This window comes from Gregarina niphandrodes (genome assembly GCF_000223845.1).
Source record: "Gregarina niphandrodes unplaced genomic scaffold scaffold00050, whole genome shotgun sequence".
NCBI lineage: Eukaryota > Apicomplexa > Conoidasida > Eugregarinorida > Gregarinidae > Gregarina > Gregarina niphandrodes.
The window spans coordinates 50,902-73,555 of NW_011645817.1; the positions used below are offsets into that span (position 1 = coordinate 50,902).

The following is a 22,654-nucleotide window of genomic DNA, read 5'->3' on the forward strand; positions in this document are numbered from 1 at the left end:
GGGGGGCTGTTGGCGCGAGTGTGTTGTTGTAGTGAAGGGCGAGCCATTGATTGACAGTCGAAGTCACCGTTTGTTTCGTCGTGTGAAGGCAGTGCTGACACGAGGGCACGCGGCTTCGTCGGTGGTGGAGAGTTTGGCGGGAGTGTTGTTAAGCAGTTCGGAGCGGAAGACGCCGTTTCATCACAGCGCGGCAACACTGATTGGTGGTCGAGAGTTGTCGGCGGAGGAGGTGCAGTTGTTATTTTCGCGGATCCTGTATCGGCGGTACGTTTCGAGCAATTTGTTATGTTCTCGGAACTTGGAGCTGGACTTGTACCTGTCGGTGCAGCGGCACAGTCTGAAGAGTTACGGTGCCAACTGGGTGGACCGTATGCTGCGGACGCATTGTCTGGACCCGGGCTGGCCGACTCTGCCGTTGAGGCATACGCTGCTGCCGTTCAAGCTGGCCTCCAAGGGCACTGCTTTCGCGACTGCACTTGGCGCGGGTCCCGGGTACGGCAACGACTCTGGCGGAAGCCCCCCGCCTGCCGAGCTGGACTACCAATCCGTCGAAGAGACCTACGTTACCAAAGCCATCAAGCTCGCACCCATATCAGAACTGGTGATCTACATACCCCAGTTCATCCACAAAGTAATGGAATAATCTGTTGACTCTTTACTCATTTTCTTAGGGCCTAAAGTCCAACGCCTGGTACTCCATTTGGCATGAATTGGTCAACCGATGTTCGGTGGACCCGGCAGCTGGGGCACTCCTGTCTGCCTTATACAGAACTGTCATGAACGAGTTCAACGTAGGCGTCCCCCACAAGGGGTTTATGACACCCGAGAGGAGGGGTTTATCACATCTGGCTGATTGTAGATGACGTTGGAGTTGGTGAGTCGGGAGTCCGGGTGGCCGACTGTGTGTTGGTTGCTTCGGTTGAGTCAATTGGGTATCATAATGTTACGTTGTTGTGAAGGAGTGGAGAAGTGTTTGGACAGTATGGAGTTTGTACAGCATTTGGTGAAGTTGGGAGGTAGTGCGGTGTCCGTGGAAGTGGGTAAGCGGCCAAAGTACATATGTAGGGAGATTGGCCAGTTGTGTAAGGAGTTGGGTGTGCCAGTATATGGGGTAGGCGGCAGTGAGGAGGAGCTGGAGGAGGAAGAGGATATGCAGGAGGACGAGGATATTTTCGCTGACGTGGCTACACCGGCGAACCTACCGTGGTCACCCCAGAGCCTCGCCTTGGGGAGGTCGCGACTGCTGATCGGTACACTGGGACCGGAACCGACTGAGCGGGGTCCCTTATTCTTGAACGAGAGCGGCGCGTTGCTCAAGGAAGAGGAGCTGAACGCGTTGGGTGTGCGACAAATCACCACCTTCGAAGCAATGCTGCGGTCGAAGATTCTGACCGAGTGCCAATCCAAGGCGGACCCCATACCGCGACAAACTCTCCCTCCAGCACTGGTCCCAGTACCGGCCGCCACAACCAACCGGGCCTACGACGCCTGTGACGGTCGGCGGGCAACCCACAGTCTCCTCTCTCCTACTAATGGCGCCCAAATCATCGGCGTCAAACTCGACCAGGTACACTGCCTGAAAAGCGCCACACGCGTGCCCTACACGGTGCAATTCGACACCGTGCCCAACTGCCCAGACGCTAGCGATACTCGGCGGCGACAGAACGTAATTCTCAAGTACAATGACGACATCAGACACGATATGCTTGTCCACCAGGTCGCCACCTTCATGAACTCTGTCTTTGCTCGCACCGGCCTCCCCCTGCGCCTCATCACCTACAAATGCATTCCCTACGTGCTACTCACGCCCAACCTCTCCGGGTCTTTGGGTGCCGCCGGAGGCGCGGTTTCTGCCAACAACTTGAGCGCCGGCTCAAGTGGGGCGCAGCGGACCTCTACAACCAAACAAAGCGCCGTCTCCTGCTGCCAAGGCGGCGTGATTGAGATGCTGGAGAATTGCAAGAGCCGTCATGAGATCGGCACTCGATATAGCCTCACCTTGGACGGGTACTACTCCAAGTTCTACTCAGGCCAATCGCTCGAACAAGCTCGCTGGAACTTCACGACCAGCCTGGCAGCAGCCAGCCTACTTACCTTCTTACTACAGATCAAAGACCGCCATAATGCCAACATTCTCCTCACACATGACGGCTTCCTAGTTCACATCGATTTCGGGTTCATACTTGATTTTGCGCCGGCTCACGACCTCAAATTCGAACGGGCCCCCTTCAAGCTCACCAACGAAATGATTGGACTCATCGACGGCGGCAGCCAAGGATCCAGCGGCAGTCTCCTGCTGAGACAACTTATTGTGCACGGATATCTTGCCCTCAGGGTTCACAGGGAGGAGTTAGTTCTACTCGTTGAAAGCTACAAGCATGCCCACTTGAAAGGATTCAAACCACACACCATCAATAGATTAAAGTCAGTGCAACACTCACACCACACACACTATATGACACACCACGGACACTATACGACACAACACACACACTATATGTCGCAATAGAGAGCGCTTGCAATACGACAAAAGTGATCGTGAAGCGACGGAGTACATTCTGAGACAAACACGGGCAGCAGTAAATGCTCTCACGACCAAGCTGTACGATGTGTTCCAAGCTGTCCAGCAAGGTATAGCCTTCTAGCACAGGGGGGCACCTGGTGGATCAACGGGTCTGCCAGCCTTTCTGAATCTCTCTTGGTAATGCGGGCATGGGATGGATCAAGCCAGACGGGTGGTACCAGACGGGTGGTACCAGACGGGTGGTACCAGACGGGTGGTACAAGTTACGGCGTAATGTTTCGGCCGTGTATTCATTTTTCGCCAGGTTCTTCTGTTAGTGCCAAAGACCGCCACGGCCGTTTGACAAACTCCATCAGTTTTCTGGGACCCATCATAAGAGTTTGTGAAGTGGAGTTCCGCGGCTCTTTAGGAGACTGACTATCTCGAAACGACGGCAATCGAAAACACCATCCGCGACTCGCTGCTGTCTGCATATCAGTCAAGCTGCTACCAGACAAGCTGCTACCAGACAAGTTACAATTACTCAAGCTGTTATCAGACAAGTTATTGTTAGCACTCGGAAGGGAACCGACAGCGGGGTGGTCGCTTGGTAGGGAATCAACAGTGGGATGGCGGCTCAAGTGTCGTTGGCCGGCTAATTCCTCACGGCATTGTTCCACGCAAAGACGAAGGTGTTTAAGCACTTTCTTTTGCTCCCGAATCTCCTCCAGTCGCGACCGGCGTGCAGGTATGATTATCGTTTTTCTTGATTGCTCCTCCTCCCTTAGTTGTTCCACCCGGAGTTGTTCCACCCGGAGTTGTTCCACCCGGAGTTGTTCCACCCTTAGTTGTTCTGCACGGTGCAACTCGGCATGTAATTGTGACACCTGAGTATCGAGGATCTGCACGTCATGTTCAAGAGCGGCTTTTTGAGTCTGCAACGTGTCTCTCTTGGCTTGTTCATTTTCCACAAGGTGTTTCATATCGCGTAGTTTGCCGGCCTCCGCCTCGACCTCTTCATTAACGGCGGCCAGTTTCCGGTCGGCTACCCGCTGCCGGTAGGCTGCCAGCTTTCGGTCCATTTCCATTGCCGTTGTGTCTGGTTTACTTTCGCATGCTTTCTTCTGAACTTGACGATCCGCGATTGACCTGTTCAGTTCCTCGAGTTTTGCATTCTTCTCCCTCAGGGCTTTGTTTCGCTGTGCAAGCTCTGTGTTTCTCTGCGTGACGCAACCTTTCAAATGTTCGGTCTGCTGCTGCAAGCTCTGCAGCTGCAAGGTCTGCTGCCAGATCCGCTGCTGCAGGGTCTGCTGCTGCCTTAAGCTGGAGGGCTTACGCTTCTTGGCCATCCTCAGGTGTCGCTTGGTGACCGATCAATGCGGACGCTGGCCGTGTCAATGCGGACGCTGGCGGTGGAAGGTGCGAAACGGGTGCACGGGAAGTACGAAACGGGTGCACGATAAGTATTATTGGCTATCTACAGAGCGGCTATCTACATGGCGTTTGGTTGCATCCTCCCACCCCTATGGAATACCCCTCCGTATGAAGCGTCTTTGTGCCGCATTGGAACAACTTGACGACTACTCGCACACGTGCCGAAACTTCTTATGGACGTGGCGAGCTCACAAAAAAGACCTGCTCCATAAGTTCCTAACTTCAAAGAGTTCCTGATCGAATCTTTCTCGATCGAATCTTTGAACACACGCCATCAGGAACATTGAGACAGGCTGATGTCGGAGACAGACTGATGTCGGAGACGACCAAGCCTGCCAGTGTGGTCAGTCTTAACTTGTTCGTAAATGTCTCCATCGTCACAGACTACTAAACACACGAGTGTGTTCTTCCACGCTCAATACGACCGTCAGAACTTAACCTTGCGCGACCCGGGTGAGGTTCTGACATACATGACGCGGTTTCAGCGGGGCCGGCCTCCGGATCGGAATCGGTAGCCGGTCGAGGGGGGCCGGCCTTTTTCGGAACGGTCTCTTCCTGAACGGACCCCTTTTCAGGAAGAATGAAATCCTCAACGGAGATCGCGCTGTTGGAGACTGCACTGTTGGAGACTGCACTGTTGGAGGCTGCACTGTTGGAGACTGCACCGTTGGTAGCCTTACCAAAACCAATAACGCTACAAGTAGGCTTGTGTCTGAGTAACTCTTCACGGCACTGCTCAACACAAAGACGAAGGTGCTTCAATATCTTCTTTTGCTGACTTATTTCCGCCGCCAGACGCGATGGCCTTTCTGGTACGATAATTTTGTCAAGCTGCCTTGAATGCTGTGGTTGTTCCATCCTTAATTGTTCCTCCCGCAATTGTTCGGCATGTGCGAGTTCCGCGTGTAATTGAGACACGTGTGCGTCAAGGTCCTGGGCTGTGTGTTTAAGTGTTGCAATTTGTGTCTTCAGGCTGTCTCTCTTGGCTCGTTCAGTTTCCACAGAGTGTTCTAAGTCACGGAGTTTGACAGCTTCCTCTTGCAATATTTTGTGAGACCCTATCACCCTCACGTCAAGTTCTGCATGTTTGGTCTGCAGCTGCTTGCTGGACTCCTCTTGGATCGTTAGAACGCTTTGGAGCAGCATTACTTCGTTTTGCTTGCTGGTGAATTCTCGGTCAATTGCCACCACCTTTTCTTGCAGATCCTCAAGTTGCTTTTCCCACTCCTGCTGCCGCTGCTTGAAAGCAGCTTCACGGTCCACAATCGAGCGTTCCAGCCCCGCGAGTCTCTCCCGCTTGAGTCTCGCGGATTTGTTCAGCGCTTCAAGTTGCGTGTTGCGCTTCGACACCTCACTTTTCAATTGTTTCAGCTCCTGCTTCGCATCAGGACCGATTCGACGGCCCTGCACTTGGGAACTAGTTAATTGAGAACCTGTTAACTGAGAACCTGTTAATTGAGAGTTGGTAATCCCCTTCAACTGGGCTCGAAGGAGCGCAACTTCACACTCTTTACCTTTAAACCTCTCATTTGTCCGTTTCAGTTCGTATTGGAGCAAAGCTATCATCTGATCCTGTTGGGAACTCACTTTGCGGTGGTCCTGCGAGTAAGCTTCGGTTCTGCTCGCACTCCTCGGTGAGAAAAGGGAGACAATCCATGACTGCATTGAAATCATCAAACAGAGGCAGCAATCACACAGAATCTGTACAAGGTGCAATACTTTCAAAAAACCGAGTTCGGCTCTTGTCATTGAAAACCGGGTTTGGATGCGACCTTAGTTAGAAACAAGCCGGCCGGAGTGGACCCTTAGAGGGACTATGAATGTAAACATCGGTGAGAGTGACCGATGCTGGGGACTTGCACATCGATGCAGGGTACCAGCACGCAAAGTTCGGAAGTGACACCCATTGCAGATGACGACAGCCGTTCAGAAGAACTGCAAAACGAAAGCACTCAAGGGGTGTTCACACAGCAACCTGTTCGCTGAGTTTTTTTGGCGCGATAATTTTTCGACAACTATTTGAGACGTGTATCAATGATAGAGTATTGCCGCTCTCCTTTTGGACTACATCCCCATGCTGCTGGCAAGAGTGGGTGGAATCACTGACATCGTCTAAAACCCTTTCTTATTTATATTGGTCGCTGTGTTTTTGATCTATCGACGTCAGTCCACCTTTCTGTTTGTGTGCAGTTAGTCGACAGAATCCAGTCGACAAAATCCAGTCGACAAGACAAAGACTAGTCGCAAGGAAGGACTCTGACCTCGGACGGCCTCCCCGATTGTAGGTGTCTGAAACTTAGAGTCACGTGCCAGACGGCGAACGATGCAGACGAGAAACTCTATGTCTTCGTCGGCGTTTCGGCCCGCAGGACGACCCTCGGTGGCTAATCTTGTATTACCTGAGATGGCGAAGACACGAACGGCTCGTACGGGAGGACACCGGCCCAAGCATGACTGCCTGCCCAAGAGTTTATTAATGCTGGGGGACACAACAAGTGTCGGCAGCCCAACCTAAAAGTTCAACTTTTTTTTGAAGGCGGTAATGAAGACGAGTGTGTGCGGAGAATCTAGTGGTCTGGAACTAAATGGGCTTCTGTCTGTCTTGTACACAGACGGAGGTGAGCAGACGAATGTTCAAGGCTGCAGCGCGAAGATGGCAGTAATTGACGGGCTTGGGAGTCACCGGCCCCTGGAGGTTCTGGTCGTGGCGGACCCTAAGGACCTTGCGAAGCCGCGTTCCAAGTTCGACCTTACACAAGATAGCGTGCGACTGTTGGTGCTGCCGCCCAAAAACGTCGACGCGTGCCTGGACAAAGGTGGCGGTGCTCACGGCTTCAAAGGCAACAACGGGCTGGACGAACGGGCGACGCTGCTTGAGACAGGGACGGCTGACTACCACCGAGCTGTGGACTCCTTAGCGACCAGCATTTGGCAGGGCTTGGTGGTGCCCAAGAATCCCCTCGACGCCTTGGACTAACCAGTCGCCGATCGTATCTTCGAAGACATTGTGCCGAGGACTATGGCCCCGGCACAAGCCGTAGAAGGCACTGGGCGACCCTTTATAAAGGAGTGGCGGTCGGTCTCTAGAGAGGACTCTTCTGGAAGCTACACTTCAACCCGCAAGGAACTGACTCAAAAATGCGCGAGGTAGAATACGACGACGTGACTGCGTTGCACAATATTGTGATCGAAGCCGCAGCTCCCAGGGGGTCGTCGCGGTCGAAGTCCAGTGTGGTCTGCCAGAGAGTGCTCGAATACGCCGCTGTGGCCGTCGCATTCGCGGTCTTTCAATGGTGGATGGGTAGACACGGCTACTGGGGCAACGTAAAGGGATCTGTCCAGCGTAACGGGACCGCAGCCAGTGGCGTCGCCGAGGCCCCGGTGGCCGACGGTCTGTACGAAGCGCTGACCACAGAGGCCCCGGGCCTCTTGGAGAAGTTGACGGCCAATTTTACGGCAGCAGCAGAGACCATGATTAACAACGTAACGGCGATACATAACCTTACGGAGGCGGGGAGCTTAAGGCCGAGCACTAACTTGACCACGGCGAAGGCAGCGAGCAAATTTGCGACGGAGGCTATTACCAATGCAGTGACGACAGCCCGCAAGGAGTTGAGTACGACAACAGCAGAGAACATCATTAACAGCGTGACGGCTATACGTGGCCGTAGGGCGGTCGCGAGCATTAAGCCGACCACTAAGTTTGCGACGACAGCGACTACTACCGGGGCAATGACGACAGCCCGCAAGAAGTTGAGGATACCAAATGACCGCCCTGATTGGCACATAGGCGAAGTTGTACCTGATTCTTTGATATACAAGGAGGGTGTGTACGTGGATTCCAGGACGGGAACTGACTTGTTCGGATGTCGCCCGAACAAATATGCGTGCGAGCGCATGAGGACCCCCTTGGCGGGAGACGTGATGGTTGACGTTGCGTCACTTGATTTATACCCCCACTATCCAATTTGTGGTGGCCGTGAATTCGGCATCCTGGCGTGTGAAAACTTGGGAGTACGCAACCTCCAGTGTTTTTGGTTCAAGTCGGACGCGCCAGGCGGCGACCGACGGCACCTGACAACCTTGTGGAATATGTTGCGCCGAATGTTTGTTATGCCGGGTGATCAACAATGTTCGTTGCGATCATCCGGACAAAATGTCGGAGGAGGAGAACTACTACTACGGTGAATTTTACCGATACGGGCATTGGTTCGCGAGCGATGTTTCCGCTGGCGATGACATGCCCATGGGTGTCTGGGAGGGTGGGCCGGAGAAAGCTCGAATTCTTGGAGCTAAGAACGGAGCGGATGTTTTCGGCTGACACGGTCGCCAAGTATAAGGAAGAATTTAGCGAAATGTGGTTCAACACCCCTTGTGGGGAAGGCATGTGGCCTCGGGCGACAATTACTAACGAGTGGAAGCCCAGTTGCAGGTGGAAGCCCAGTTGCAGGTGTCCCAAACTTAGAGTCACATGCCAGACGGCGAATGACGCAGGCGAGAAGCTCTATGTCTCCGTCGACACTTACGGCATGCAGGACAGCCCCATGTTTATGGCCTACCACAACGTCTTCCCTGACTCCAACATAACAGGATACGGAACGGCCTTCCCCATTAAAAGATGCTTCTACCAATGCCTCACTCAACTCTTCCAAGACTCGCCGCCTCCTTTCAAAGAGAAAGGTTATCTACGTCAAGGCAAACCTGCGGACCGCTTAGTGGCCGTCGGCTGACTTGTAGCGGCGGTCTGACTTTTTCGTGCACCAACAAGCTCCTCGCTTCGTGCCAGAAGGATCCAAACGTCGATAATGCCGCACGTTTGTGCCGTCCTATCCGACGCCCCCGGGGGTGGATGACCTCCGTGTGGGGGGCGGGGGCAGCTGATCTACAGAGCTTCCTCGAAATGGTCGGGTGCCTTAGACTCTTCATCCCGAGGGGACTCTGCCTGAAGAGGGCGGAGCCGGGCCAGGGCAGAGCTCGTCTGTTTACCTGGTCCGGATTAGCCAGGGACGTAGCCCAGACGGTGCGGGACTGTCTCGAGTGCGCCGCAGGGCGCCGTGGAGTCCTGGCCTTGGAACGCTTGCTTACTGCGGTTGGGTTCTGGGACGGAGTCTGGCCCGGCAACGACTTTGTTACAAGCTCCGAAGTGGCCCCAACGGCGGACGCTCTGTATCGGCGCGGTCTGACGTCTCGATTCAGTTGTGAAAAGCTTCCGCGCGTCAAACTGTCTTCGTTGTACCGGAAGTTTTTGTTTCAGGACCCCGCAACGGGCTATGACCTGATGTCATTCCGAACACCTATCGAGGATTGCGAGAATCAGTCTCACATCTCAATGCCAACTGACTACACAGTCATCGCCCGGAATCGAACCCGATTGGCAGCGTTGCCAATGCACGCAATGTTGATCTGTCGCAACTTAGGAGTCGCCAGTGTTTTGACTTGATTGTACGTGGCGGGGGGCTAAAGAGTTTGTCATTCCGTTTGGGAATGTTGGATCGGATCTTTCGTTCTTTAGGTAATGAAGAGTGTGTGGTCAGGTGTCGACCCAATGAACATAACTATATAGACGACATGGCCAAGTACAACGAAGAACTGCGGGAGCATGCAGCAAAGCGCTTACCCGAGCGGAAGCAAGTCCGGAAAGCGCGCCGACAACGGAAGATAAAGACGTGGGTTCCCCCTTATGCGTGCACCCCGAATGGGCTCAAAAAATTCGTACGATCAATTAAGCAGAAATACCCGCCAGGGTCCCTCCCCGATTTCAAGGAAGAGCTTAGTTCTTTGTGGTTCAAAGCACCTTGCGGCAACGGCCTCTGGACGCAAGGTGATCCGTTCCCTTCGTGCACGTGTCCAAGACTTAGCATAACCTGCAGCATGTCCAGCCGTCTGCAACATCAGTACGAAGCTACTGTCGACTTTCACAACGAAAAAAGCCAAAACGCATTCCGCAAGATGACGGCGCCCCGTGGGGGTAGTATGTCCGTCATGCAAAATATGGAACCCAAACGCTGCGTGTATGAGTGCTTCACTCAGATCTCTCCCCGCTGAGCTTTTTCAAACCACAACACAACTGTGTGGCACGCGCGAACTACGTGTAACAATCGCTACAACAGGTCGCTTCATGGCAGCCAGCGCTCGCTGGTGCAGCCTAGCTAGTTCTGGAGTGATTGTGAGAGAACTGCTTTCCCGGCGCTACGGAAAAAGGCATGTATCATGGAGCCCCTCCAACCGCTACCGCTAACCCGCCGCGTCTGCTTCTACTGCCAGAAGTTCAACCACTTCAAGGTCGCTTGCCGAATGTTTCGACGGGACTGGGCAGCGGGCAGTAACTCGAACTTTCCGGCGACTTAGGTCCTCTTAGCCTTCCGTACGTAGACCTGCAGAGGACACTGTAACGACCATAAAAACACGTCGTGATGAATGAAATGAAGAAATGGATTTGACTGGTAAAATGGCAATTCAAACCCACGGGAACGAAGTGGGAAAGAACGGACGTCTGATAGGGCAGCCATGGTGCCTTGCCGGCCCTCACACCAGACCGTAGACGCTGCTGATGGAACGTCTACGCCTGTGTCCGGCCGACGAGGACTTTCTTTGGAGGCTGCGCCTGGCGCTTTGTAGCCGGGCCACCCGCCTACGGTGTGACGCGTGCCGGCTAGCGGCACACGTGATGTGGTATGTCGCTAGCGCGGCAGTGGTGAGAACGGCAACAGCCGCGAGTCTGAAGGAACGAAAGATTATACTCGGTTCAACTAGTAACCTGCTCGACCACAAGCATCAGCTGCCTCGCTGACCACACACTTACCCGAAGACACGGCTGTTGCCGAAGTGGCTGGACGCCACACCGTAAACGAGGATCTGCAGCCCGACCACGAAGGCCAGGCCGCAGAACAGGAAGTAGGTGGGGAAGCCGAAGCTTCCCCACCCCGCGGAGATGCCGCCACCCGCGGCCTTGGCACAACGGACCAAAAGCCCGTCGTACACAAGGCCACGGTGTGGCAGCGAACGTCTTGTAAATAATCTTTCGAGCATGCTTAACACATTTTTACGCCCGTTGGGAAACGTGCATATGGTTGACTGCAATGGCAAGACCCAAGAAGCGGAAGTCAGAGGGTGGTTATGAGCTCGCGTCTAGTGAGGCCGTTCCCCTACAAGTACCTTTGATGTAATCCAACGAGAGTTTCCTCATTCTTTTTTCTACTGCTTCCGGTGGTTGTCACGCACGGATGCTCACTATTCCCACCGGCCGCGAAAGCATACGTTACAACGACAGCCTCCTCACCCTCGGGGGTGAGATGTGGATGGACCTAGGTGTTGTTCTACTCGTCTGGCTTCAGGGGTGTTCGCTTGGTCTTTGCCCTCAGCGTCCGAGCAGACATTCCGGAGCTGTCTCCTTGAGACGAAATCGAGCGGTAGAATTGTCCGGAGTGGACCAGTCATGGAATTGGGCGGAGAGAAGCGACTTTCGACGGGCGGAGGAACGACCACAAGCCCGGACTGGCTACACGCCGACGAAGGCAAAAAGTAGCAGCAGCTTCCAAGATGCTATTCCACGAGTCGGTTAGGCGCGGCATACATACGGGCCCTGCACGGAGTATTCGGTCAAGAATTTGGAAATCGATATTTTAGTGTTGTTGTCGTAGTATTGTTGTTGTATAGTTGTTGTTTGTCGAATCAGGACCAGCACGTGTGCCTTAGCATCCTCCCGTCCGGTAGCTCACTACGAAGCTACCCGTCGCGGGTGTGTGACCAACATCGCCGACGAAATGATCAGCGTCCCATTGCTCGTGCCGTGGCCAAGAGAGAGCCCTGCGCGAGAGGTTGAGGATACCGTTGCGTCGCTGGACTTATACCCCCACTATCATATTTGTGGTGATGGACAAAATGTCGGAGGATGACAGCTACTCCATCGGATGGTACTCCGATGGGCATCTTAGGGACCGACTTGTGCGATGGGCGAGGACATCTTGTTGGGTATTGGGGAGGTGTTGTTTCGGCCTACGTTTGAGTCCGTGCCCCTTAAAACTATTGGATGTAGCCTCTTAGATCCACGTTTTGTCTTGAACCGAGTGATTCCGTTTTGATCCGAGTCTGATCCGAGTTCACCACGTTTTTTTTGAGAAGAGGGCGCGCGACTGGCTGAAGGCTGTTCTATGACGCTAGGATGGCTTGCTGGATGATCCGAGTGGAGTTGAACCCGGAAAAACGATAAAAACTTATTTGGCGCTATCTTTGCTGCGTGGCCGTTGGGTCGTCAGGGAAAGGCTTCCTCAGGCGCGTGGCTGAGTAATTACACGACTCAATATTGCCATTACCGAGAGTCGACGCACATACGGCTAAGCTCATCAGCGATGACAACACTCGAAGCTACGCGGCCTAGCGGAGATTACAGCTTATCGGCTTGGATATCCAGCACATTTGAGGTTTCTCATATGCGACCAATTACCTCGCGGAACTACGTTCCTCCTAAGAACGGGAAGAACTTGCTCGTTGCCTCGCTACTGCTCTGCCTTATTGACCCACCCATGGTGTTTTCTTGATCCACCCATGGTGGTTTTTTCTCTTGGTTATTCTCATAAAATGAGACACAACGCGCACACGACTGGACCTGTGGACTTGTTCAGTTATCTTTTCAGAGTACCAATGAGGACCAATGTGTCCGGAGAATCAAGTGCTCTGAAGTTGAGTGGGCTCTTGTCTGTGTTGTACACTGAAGGGGGTGAGCAGACGAGTCTTGAAGACTGCAGCGCGAAGGTGGCAGTAATTGACGGCCTTGGGAGCCACCGGCCGCTGGAGGTTCTGGTCCTGGCGGACCCGAAGGACCTTGAGAAGCCGCGTTCCAAGTTCGACCTGGCACACGATAGTGTGCGACTGTTGGTGCTGCCGCCCGAAGACGTCGGCACTTACGTGGGGAAAGGTGACGCTGACGGTGTTCACGCCCTCAAGGGCAAGACCGGGCTAGACGAACGGACGACGCTGATTGAGACAGGGACGGCTGACTACCACCAAGCGACGGACTCCTTAGCGACCAGCGTTTGGCGTGGCTTGGTGGCGCCCAAGAATCCGCTGGACGCGTTGGACGAACCAGTCGCCGATCGAATCTTCGAAGACATCATGCCAAGGACTATGATGCCGGCGCAATCCGTAGAAAATGCTCCGCGACCCTTTATAAAGGAGTGGCGGTCGGTCACGGAACAAGACTACGACTTGTTCTGGAAGCTGCACTTCAGCCCCCAACAAACCGACTCAAAAATGCGCGAGGTGGAATATGATGACTTGACTGCCTTGCACAATATTGTGATCGATGCTTCGGTTCACGGGGGATCGTCGCGCTCCAAGTCCAGTGTGGTCTGCCAGAGAGTGCTGGAATATGCCGCTGTGACCGCCGCATTTGTGGCCTTCCGATGGTGGATGGGCAGCTCTGGCTACTGGGGCAACGTAAAGGGTTCCGCTTTGGGCAGCGGGATCGCCTCAGCCAGTGGCAGCGCGGATGTCCCGGAGGCCGACGGTCTGTACCAAGCGCTGACGACAGAGGCCCCAGGCCTCTTGCAGAAGTTGACGGACAATTTTACGACAGCGGCAGAGAGTATGATTAACAACGTGACGGCGATACATAACCTTGCGGAGGCCGGGAGCTTTAAGCCGAGCAGTGACTTTCAAACGGCGAAGGTAGTGGGCCAGTTTGTGACGGAGGCTATTACCAAAGCGGTGAAGACTGCGCGGAAGGAGTTGAGTACGACAGGAGCAGAGAGTATGATTAACAACGTGACGGCCAGTGCGACGGCGATACATGACCTTACGGAGGCCGCGAGCTTTATGCCGACCGCGAGCTTTATGCCGACGGCTAACCGTACAATGGCTGGCCAATGGCTGGCGAAGGTGGCTGGCCAAAATGCGACGGAGGCTACTACCGAGTCAGTACAGACTTTGGCGGAGAAGTTGAGAGAGGCGACCAACCCTAATTGGCATGTAGGTGAACGTATATCGGATTCGTTATTGTATAAGCCCGGTGTGTACAGAGATCCTAGAACGGGAATTGACATGCTCGTGTATCGTGGGAACATATCCGTTTGTGAAGACGTAACTTACCGCAAGCCGAAAGATGTGGTGATTGACGTTGCATCACTGGATGGAGAGAATAATGCGAACGTTTGTGGTGACGGTGTAGCCGGGACTCTGATGTGTCCTAACTTAGGACTACGCATGTACCAGTGTTTCCGGTTTATGTCTGGGGCGCAGTCGGGTAACCCGCGAAATCTGAATACTTTGTGGAAAATGTTGCGCCGAATGTTTTCTATCCCAGGCGACCAACTATGTCGTATTCGTTGTGACCGTACGAACGAAATGTCGAAGGAGTATGATCGCGGAAGTGTGATCTCGACCAACTATGTGGGTGGATCAGAACCCCTCATGAGTCTCGGACAGGTTATGGGCGATTCTACGTTCGAGCCGGAGCGAGATCTCCGAGAATTCGAACTAAGAATGAGGCGGATGTTCTCGGCTGACACGGTCGCCAAGCATAACCATAAACTTAGCCAAATGTGGTTCGGTATCCCTTGTGGCGGGGAAGTCTGGACATTCCCAATGTATTTTGATCGTATCGACCCCCTTTGCAGATGTCCCAAACTTAGAGTCACATGCCAAACGGCAAACGATGCAGGCGAGAAGCTCTATGTATCCGTTGACACTTTCAACATTCAAGACACCCCTCAGTGGATGGCTTCTCATAGCGTTCTTCCGGAGTCACACATAACAGGACGACGAACGCCCATGCAGATCAAACGCTGCTTCTACCAATGCCTTACTCAGCTCTTTCAAGATACACCACGCTCAAACAAAGAGCAAGGCTACACACCTCAAGACGACCTTGAACTAGGGCGCACTAGACCACTAGGGCACACTAGACCAGAACGTAGTACACCACTATCCGACTGAACTTTTTCATTCAAGAGAACGAAACAAAACGGAACGGATTTTGCTTGCGTCACCACAATCATTTACCCTTCCGAAATTATCCACAATTCTGTTAAAAAATAATATTGGAGGTATCAGTAGCGGCATTGCTTTTACGGAAAAGACACAACAGACTCGTCTAGCCAGAGCTAATTGATATTTCATTTTTTTCCCTGTAATGAAAACGAGTGTGTGCGGAGAATCGAGCGGTCTGGGACTAAGTGGGGTATTGTCAGTGTTATACACAGACGGGGGACAGCAGACGAGTCTTGAGGGCTGCAGCGCGAAGGTGGCAGTAATTGATGGCCTTGGGAGCCAGGTGGAGGTTCTGGTCGTGGCGGACCCGAAGGACCTTGCAAAGCCGCGTTCAAAGTTCGACCTTACACAAGATAGCGTGAGACTGTTAGTTCTGCCGCCACAAGATCTCGACGAGTACCTAGGTGAAGATAAAGATGTTTCCCTGTTCGGGCTCGAGAACGAGTGCCGACATAACACGAAGAGCAGAAGCGATCCCGAGGAATCAGTTGCGCAGCTTGAGACGCGAGCGACAGACTATCAACGAGCCGTGGACTCCTTCGCGACTAATGTTTGGCACGGGTTGACGGCGCCCAAGAACCCGCTTGACGCGTTGAATGAACACGTCGCTGACCAAATCTTCCAAGACATCATGCCGAGGACTATGGCGCCGGCGCGACCCGTGGAAGGGGCTCGGCGAGCCTTTATAAAGGAGTGGCGGTCTGTAACTAGGGAGGACTACGACTTGCTCTGGAAGCAACACTTCAATCCCCGGGAAATTAAGTCGAAAACGCAGGAGGCCGAACACGCTGACCTGGCGGCTTTGAACAAGACTGTGTTCCGAGCCATCGCTCCCGGGAAGTCGCCGCGCTCCTGGTCCAGCGTCCTGGGCCAGAGAGCGGTGGAATATGGTGGTGTGCTCCTCGGAGCCCTGGCCGTCGAGCGCTTGCTTGCCACACTGGGCTACTTGGACGACGTCTGGTCCGGCAATGACTTTGTTGTAAAAAACGGCTCCGCAGTGGCCCCGAAGGCGCACGCTCTGCGTCGGGGACTGACGTCTGCATTCAGTTGTGAAAAGCTGCCGGACGTGGATTTGTCGTCGTTGTATTGGGACCATCTGTTTCGAGATACCGCATCGGGATGGGACTTGATGACCTTCCGAACACCTCTTGACAAGTGCAGGAAATGGGCTAGCAAATCATATACAGTAGACTACACAGCCATCAGTCCGGAGCTTGCACTTGAATACCCCCAAGCCGCCTTGCACTGCGGTAGCAGTTACGAGAACGCAACGTTGATCTGTCGCAACTTAGGAGTCGCCACCCCGCAGTGTTTTGACTTCATTTCACGAGACGGAGGCCCAAGAGGTCTGGAACTCATTATGGGAATGCTGGGTAGAATCTTTCGTCCCTCAGGCAATGAAGAGTGTGTGGTGCGGTGTCACCTCCCTCAGTTCGACAGATCAAGGGACCTTGCCCGGTACAACGGAGAGTTGCGGGCGCATGCAGCAAAGCGCTTACCCGAGCGGGACCAAGTCCGGAAATTGCGTCGAGAACGGAATATAACGAAGTGGATTGCCCATGACGCGTGCACTCCGCAAGGGCTCCAAAAGTTCGTGCAATCTGTTAAGCAGAAATACCCGCCAGGGTCCCTCCCCTACTTCAAGCAAGAGCTTAGTTCCTTGTGGTTCAAAGCACCTTGCGGTAGCGGCGTCTGGACGCAAGGCGATCCGTTCCCTACGTGCACGTGTCCAAGGCTTAGCATAACCTGCTCCATGTCTGACCGCGTGCGACACTTGTACGATGTCACTGTCGACTTTCACAACGAAACCAGCCAACACGCATTCGACCAGATGACAACGCCCCGTATGGGTATGGAAGTCATGCAAAACATGGAAGCCAAACGCTGCCTGTATGATTGTTTTACTCAGATCTCTCCTGATTGAGCTTTTTCAAGCCGCAAAACACGTGCCACGCAGTTGCGTGGCACGCGCCAGCCGCGTGTAACAATCGCTCCAACAGGTCGCTTCATGGCAGCCAGCGCTCGCTGGTGCAGCCTAGTTCTGGAGTGATTGTGAGAGAACTGCTTTCCCGGCGTTACCACCTCTGTTTGCACACACTTTTTTTGCGCGGTAATAGTATGGGCGCTTCAACGCCCGCCTCTGGCCAAGTCTGTCCTTCTCGAAAAAAAGGCCCCTCCTCCCACAAAAAAGGCCTTTCTGTGTCCGTTACGTCTTTATTGACGAGCTCAATTGCTGACCAATCGGGCCCCAATTTCATCTCACCCACCGAGATGAAATTGGGACCGGCCTCGTCGTTTTTTACGAACGCATGACCCATTCAGTCCGCAGGCCCGAATTCAACCCAGCTGACGTGGCGAAGGTCGTACCTGGGCCTCCCTCGGCAGCTCGTTGACAAAAAGGGCGACTCCTTCGCTGCCGATCCACGTCGGCTCCACAGGATCGGTCTCAGATTCTCAGCCGCCTCGTCAGCCACAGTGTGCGTCGTCCGTTTTGTCTACCTGTCTGCCCACCGCGAGCGCGCCGTGCGACTCATGTTAGTCCACGCGCGTTCCCGGAGGGTTCGGCTTGACCCCTGGCCCACTTCACGTTCGTCGTGAGAGCGAGTGCCTGGGGTGCTTCTACTGCACAGCTGGGGCTTACTTCATTCACGCAAAGCTCGCATGGCACATCTTGTCAACGACTACGGCCCTGTCACTTCCGCTTCTATGCAAGGACGACGAGTAGCCCCCGTCCGGCGGGCGTTCCGACGGGAGCGCCTAGTGTGAATGGCTGGGAGGAGCTAGATTGGTCGAGGTGTGACCATACCGGTGGCACGTTACTTTGCACTGACGGTGAGAATCCCACGTGTCATTACTTCGGGTTACTCTGGGAGTTGAGTTTGCCGTCTGTCTGTCTGGCAGGCGACTACACTGACCCCTCCCGATGTTCCGTTCAGTGCAATGGTTCCCCTAGACGACTCCACGCCCGCCTTCTCCGCAGGGGGCATTGACGTAAACAACAGTTCAAGACACGACAACCTGCCAGGGCTAAGTCAGCATCTTTGTATCTAGAGAAGGGTTGTAGCCATTCTACCGTCCTTGTCAAGCACGTAGACGATTGCTTCGAGGCAACACTCCGCGGCAAATGGGGCGATTTAATCTGGACTGTGGCACACGGGGAGGGAGGCTCGTGGAGGGGGTAGCAGATTTTGACCGGCTGACGACCCAGTGGCATGGGTGAGCTACCGGAGAGCAAACATACCCACAACGTGTCTCAATAGCGAACGGTATGTCGGTAGCGGGTCCGGCGGGCGGGTCTGGCGGGCGGGTCTGGCGAGCGGGTCCAGTGGACTACTCAGTCCAAGACAAAACGCAGCATACGGCATTAAAAAAGGAGTATGAATATGTTTGATAAGTTCGATCTGAGTGGCTTTGTTGGAAAGCATCTAATCTACACTTACGACAATGGATGGAATTACGAATTTTATGTGAAGAATGCGAGCACCTTGGATTACCGTATTCATAGTGGAATAGTGGGCAATAGGTGGGTGAAAGATCAGGTTGTTGACATTGCGCGTGTTGGTCAAAGTATCTACAAAATTTCATGGACGGAGCCCACTGGCACTGATGTCAGCCTGATAGCGAATCTGGGTGATAAACTATTCCACGGTACGATCTTTTTCCCCCGTTGGATCATCAACAACCCAGAGAAGACAGTGTGCTTCCAAAACGATCATATTACCGAGATGGAAACCTTACGCGAAGCCGGACCGGCATACCCAACAGAAGTGATCAATGAGTTCGCCACAATCACCTTTATCCGCGACTGTGGCGAAGACAACGATTCCGTGATAACGTGTGCTGCAAAAGACCTGCCACCCAATTATCCCGCAAACCTCTAGCTTGGACATTCCGTCTAGACATTGCCGCCTGCCTTTTCGTCGCTGGACACTGTGACTTGCAGGCCGATAATTCTCGGCACCCTCCAACACAACCCGGCCCTCTCCTGTGCGACCCTCTCCGGTGCTGCCCTCTCCGGTGCGGCCCTCTCCGGTGCGGCCCTCTCCGGTGCTGCTACCTTTTTGGGGGACGGAACAACCTTTTTTGTGATGACAAAGCTTGGTCCGGATGGGCCGCAAGAAATCCTTTTTTTTTTAAGTTGTTGATGAAAACGAACGTGTGTGGAGAATCGAGTGATCTGAAACTAAGTGGGCTTCTGTCTGTATTATACACAGACGGAGGCGAGCAGACGAGTCTTGAGGGCTGCAGCGCGAAGGTGGCAGTAATTGATGGCCTTGGCAGCCAGGGGCTGCTGGAGGTTCTGGTCGTGGCGGACCCGAAGGACCTTGAGAAGCCGCGTTCCAAGTTCGATCTTACTCAAGATAGCGTGCGACTGTTGGTGCTGCCGCCCGAGGGCATCGATGCGTGCTTGGGCAAAGGTGGCGGTGTTCACGCCTTCCAGACCAAGACCGAGCTGCACGAACGGGCGACGCTACTTGAGGCAGGAACGGCTGACTACCACCAAGCGGTAGACTCTTTGGCGACCAGCGTTTGGCGGGGCTTGGTGGCGCCCAAGAATTTGTTGGACGCGTTGGACCAGCCGGTAGCCGACCGAATCTTCGAAGATATCATGCCAAGGACTATGGCGCCGGCGCAAGCCGTAGAAGGCATTAAGTCACCCTTTATAAAGGAGTGGCGGTCGGTCACTAGAGAGGACTACGACTTGTTCTGGAAGCTGCACTTCAACCCCCAACAAACCGACTCAAAAATGCGCGAGGTAGAATACGACGACTTGACTGCCTTGCACAAGATTGTGATGCAAGCATCAAGTCACAAGGGATCGTCGTGCTCCAAGTCCAGAGTGGTCTGCCAGAGAGTGCTCGAATACGCCGCCGTGACCGTGGCAATCGTGGCCTTCCAATGGTGGATGACCAAGCCCGGCGGCTACTGGGACACAGTAAAGAGTTCTGCTGGGGGCAACGGGATCGTCCCAGTCAGTGGCATCGCCGAGACCCCGGTGGCCGACGGTCTATACCAAGCGCTGACGACAGAGGCCCCGGGCCTCTTGCAGAAGTTGACGGACAATTTTACGACAGCGGCAGAGAGTATGATTAACAACATGACGGCCACGCATAGCGCTACAGAAACTCCGAACTCTGGGATGACCAGTAACTTTACAGCGGCAAAGGCAGCGAGCCAATTTGCGACGAAGGCTATTACCGAGGCAGCGGAGACTGTGCGCAAGAAGTTGAGCACTGTGGGTGCGAGCACAGTGGGTGCGAGCACAGTGGGTGCGAGCACTGTGGATGCGACGAGTGGCCCTGATTGGTATATAGGAAAGTATTTGAGCACCCGTGATTTATACAGGCCGGGTGTGTACGTGGATCCTAGAACGGGGACTGACCTGTTGCAATACCGCACGACCCCGAGCAAGTGCGATGGGATGGGTGGGAAGCCTAGGTGGACAGACATTGTGGTCGACCGTGCAATGTTAGAAAGGTTTGACAGCCTTCAGGGTGCCTGCAATCCATATAATGCGACCCTTGCGTGTGAAAACCTGGGAGTCCGCAACCGTCAATGCTTTAGCTTCGTGTCCCCTGTGTTGCAAAAGAATCCACTGGGTCTGAGACAGTTGTGGAACATGTTGAACCGGATGTTCCTGTTTCCAAACAACGAGCAATGTCGTATTCGTTGCGACAACGCGCTAGCGATACGTCGCTTGCCCCTCATCGTGAGAGACTACCACACAACCTTTCTTCCGGGCATGAAGGACCCACGGTTTAATTACGTACTTAACGACGTGAGCGATCAGGATTTCCAAGAATTTGAACTAAGAATGAAGCGAATGTTCCCGGCTGAAGCAGTAACCGAGCATAAGGAAAAACTTACCAAGATGTGGTTCGGCGTACCTTGCGGATCGGGAGTATGGAGCTTGCCATTTGATGAGAGAAAATGGGTCCACAAACCGTGGCAACCCGCTTGTAAGTGTCCGAAACTCAGAGTCACATGCGAGACTCGTAGCGAGACAGGTGAGAGGCTCAGTGTCTCGGTCGACTCTCTAGACATTCGGGACAAACCGAGACAGCTAGCCTATCTTGATGGTGTCCTTCCAAATTCAAACATAACAGGTACCGGAACGCCCTTGGAGATAAAGCGCTGCTTTTATCAATGCCTCACTCAGCTCTTTTCTGACTGAACTTTTTCACTCAGAGGGACGCGAGTACCCGTAGCGCCAAACAGGTTTGTATCTTTTTTCCGGGGTTCAACAACTCCACTCGACTTCTATCTTCACGTCCCTCGCTCATCATCATCCTTCAAGCCATCCTCCTTCAAGCCATCGTTGTCATGGACCACCCTTCAGTCAGTCGCGTGCCCTCTTCTCAATACAACATGGTGCATGACCTGGGTAACAGCGACTCTTCACCGAAGACTATTCGGTGCAAGGGAATCACGACGTGGGTCACATTCGACGATTCCGATGTGTCTCCTTTTGTGGTGTGCTTAACGCGGTGCATTGTCTGTAAACACGAGTTATGATTCTCTGATAGTTCGAATGGATTCTGCGATAAATCACGCAATGATGTACGCATTATCTATGGCCGATAGGTTCAAGAACCCTGGCACCAGTTAAGTCCACAAACTCCTCAAATCAGCCATGATGGTCGCTTGTGTGGTAATAAGTACAGTACGATAGACAGCACTGATAAGAGTCATAATAAATTGATAGGTGAGGCAGTAATCGATAGTTCAAAATTGTTCAAGTCAAGTTAAGTGCACTCTTCAGTTTTATCAGTTTCCATAAGGATAAAAATTTTAGCACTATTTCGTAGCGGAGACGTTGTCTTCCTGATTCAATATTGTCCTGGTCCGGAGGTCGCTTGCGGGTATTAATATCTTGCGGGAGAAGTGTAGTTGTGCCCGATAAGTGTACTCACATCCGAAGAAGCCGAGCTGCCGAGAGATCATGGAAGATCGCAGTATACGTTGCTTGTGCAAGTGCCACCGGCAAGACCTTGATTCCATTACCTTAACTACACCCAACGTTACGTCTGAAGACAACTCCTTCGTCTGTCGTCCCCATTGACATCAACAATGACGTTATGGTTACCGAACCCGAAAGTCCCCCTAATCCTCACCCCGCGTGACGACCCTCCTGGTACCTTCCAATGTAGCGTGAACTTCCTTCTTGATGACCTACGTTACTCTTAGTCTACCTAGACAAAATTTTAATTCATACACCGGGTGTAGCATCGCTTCTCCGACCAAGTCTTCGAGCGTCTACTGAAAGCTGGTTATTAACTTACGAAAATAACAATTCATACCGTCCGCACTTCAATACCTAGGCCACATCATCGAAGAAGGAATCCTCACCAAGTGGGCTGAAGACCATAGTCCCGCACTAGCACTTGCACTCTACAGTCATCTGGCTACCGTTCATTCGTCTATTGGACTCTCTCCTGCATATCTGACTCATTCGAGCCCTGTACACCCTCGAGCCTCAAACTCAAACGCTTTATGCAAGGGTTACACCGACCGCCAACAAGAGACCTTTCGACTAGCTCATACTGCTATTCTTCGAACCCCCCTCTCTCTCTTGCTCTTCGACCATGGGTGCCATACCTTCGAACCCTTTCTTTCTCCCGCCTATGTTGGTCGCCGTGTCCTTGCTCTACCGACGTCAGCGCACCAACAACCGACGTTGCCCCATTGCACCCTCTTGATGATCGCGCCTCTGACCTTATCAGCCCACCA

General features: G+C 53.4%; 10 protein-coding genes across 10 annotated transcripts; 8 read left to right on the forward strand and 2 right to left on the reverse strand.

Annotated features, from left to right (window-relative positions):
* Positions 1-982: 982 nt before the first annotated feature.
* GNI_162590 (putative phosphatidylinositol 4-kinase) lies at positions 983-2,645 on the forward strand (the record flags this gene model as incomplete). Its single annotated transcript, XM_011134779.1, has 2 exons — positions 983-2,424; positions 2,510-2,645. The coding sequence occupies 2 exons, from the start codon at positions 983-985 to the stop codon at positions 2,643-2,645; spliced, it is 1,578 nt and encodes a 525-aa protein (XP_011133081.1).
* Positions 2,646-2,814: 169 nt separating this feature from the next.
* GNI_162600 (hypothetical protein) lies at positions 2,815-3,852 on the reverse strand (the record flags this gene model as incomplete). Its single annotated transcript, XM_011134780.1, has 1 exon — positions 2,815-3,852. One exon carries the CDS (start codon positions 3,850-3,852, stop codon positions 2,815-2,817), a length of 1,038 nt encoding a protein of 345 aa, XP_011133082.1.
* Positions 3,853-4,324: 472 nt separating this feature from the next.
* GNI_162610 (hypothetical protein) lies at positions 4,325-5,503 on the reverse strand (the record flags this gene model as incomplete). The annotated part of the gene is made up of 1 exon (XM_011134781.1): positions 4,325-5,503. One exon carries the CDS (start codon positions 5,501-5,503, stop codon positions 4,325-4,327), a length of 1,179 nt encoding a protein of 392 aa, XP_011133083.1.
* Positions 5,504-6,479: 976 nt separating this feature from the next.
* GNI_162620 (hypothetical protein) lies at positions 6,480-6,914 on the forward strand (the record flags this gene model as incomplete). Its single annotated transcript, XM_011134782.1, has 1 exon — positions 6,480-6,914. The coding sequence occupies one exon, from the start codon at positions 6,480-6,482 to the stop codon at positions 6,912-6,914; it is 435 nt and encodes a 144-aa protein (XP_011133084.1).
* A 161-nt stretch (positions 6,915-7,075) lies between these two features.
* On the forward strand, positions 7,076-8,125 carry GNI_162630 (putative transmembrane protein; the record flags this gene model as incomplete). Its single annotated transcript, XM_011134783.1, has 1 exon — positions 7,076-8,125. One exon carries the CDS (start codon positions 7,076-7,078, stop codon positions 8,123-8,125), a length of 1,050 nt encoding a protein of 349 aa, XP_011133085.1.
* A 119-nt stretch (positions 8,126-8,244) lies between these two features.
* On the forward strand, positions 8,245-8,667 carry GNI_162640 (hypothetical protein; the record flags this gene model as incomplete). Its single annotated transcript, XM_011134784.1, has 1 exon — positions 8,245-8,667. One exon carries the CDS (start codon positions 8,245-8,247, stop codon positions 8,665-8,667), a length of 423 nt encoding a protein of 140 aa, XP_011133086.1.
* Positions 8,668-12,577: 3,910 nt separating this feature from the next.
* Positions 12,578-14,869, forward strand: GNI_162650 (hypothetical protein; the record flags this gene model as incomplete). The annotated part of the gene is made up of 1 exon (XM_011134785.1): positions 12,578-14,869. The coding sequence occupies one exon, from the start codon at positions 12,578-12,580 to the stop codon at positions 14,867-14,869; it is 2,292 nt and encodes a 763-aa protein (XP_011133087.1).
* A 196-nt stretch (positions 14,870-15,065) lies between these two features.
* Positions 15,066-16,847, forward strand: GNI_162660 (hypothetical protein; the record flags this gene model as incomplete). The annotated part of the gene is made up of 1 exon (XM_011134786.1): positions 15,066-16,847. One exon carries the CDS (start codon positions 15,066-15,068, stop codon positions 16,845-16,847), a length of 1,782 nt encoding a protein of 593 aa, XP_011133088.1.
* Positions 16,848-18,306: 1,459 nt separating this feature from the next.
* GNI_162670 (phenolic acid decarboxylase) lies at positions 18,307-18,804 on the forward strand (the record flags this gene model as incomplete). Its single annotated transcript, XM_011134787.1, has 1 exon — positions 18,307-18,804. One exon carries the CDS (start codon positions 18,307-18,309, stop codon positions 18,802-18,804), a length of 498 nt encoding a protein of 165 aa, XP_011133089.1.
* Positions 18,805-19,067: 263 nt separating this feature from the next.
* GNI_162680 (hypothetical protein) lies at positions 19,068-21,098 on the forward strand (the record flags this gene model as incomplete). The annotated part of the gene is made up of 1 exon (XM_011134788.1): positions 19,068-21,098. The coding sequence occupies one exon, from the start codon at positions 19,068-19,070 to the stop codon at positions 21,096-21,098; it is 2,031 nt and encodes a 676-aa protein (XP_011133090.1).
* Positions 21,099-22,654: the final 1,556 nt, after the last annotated feature.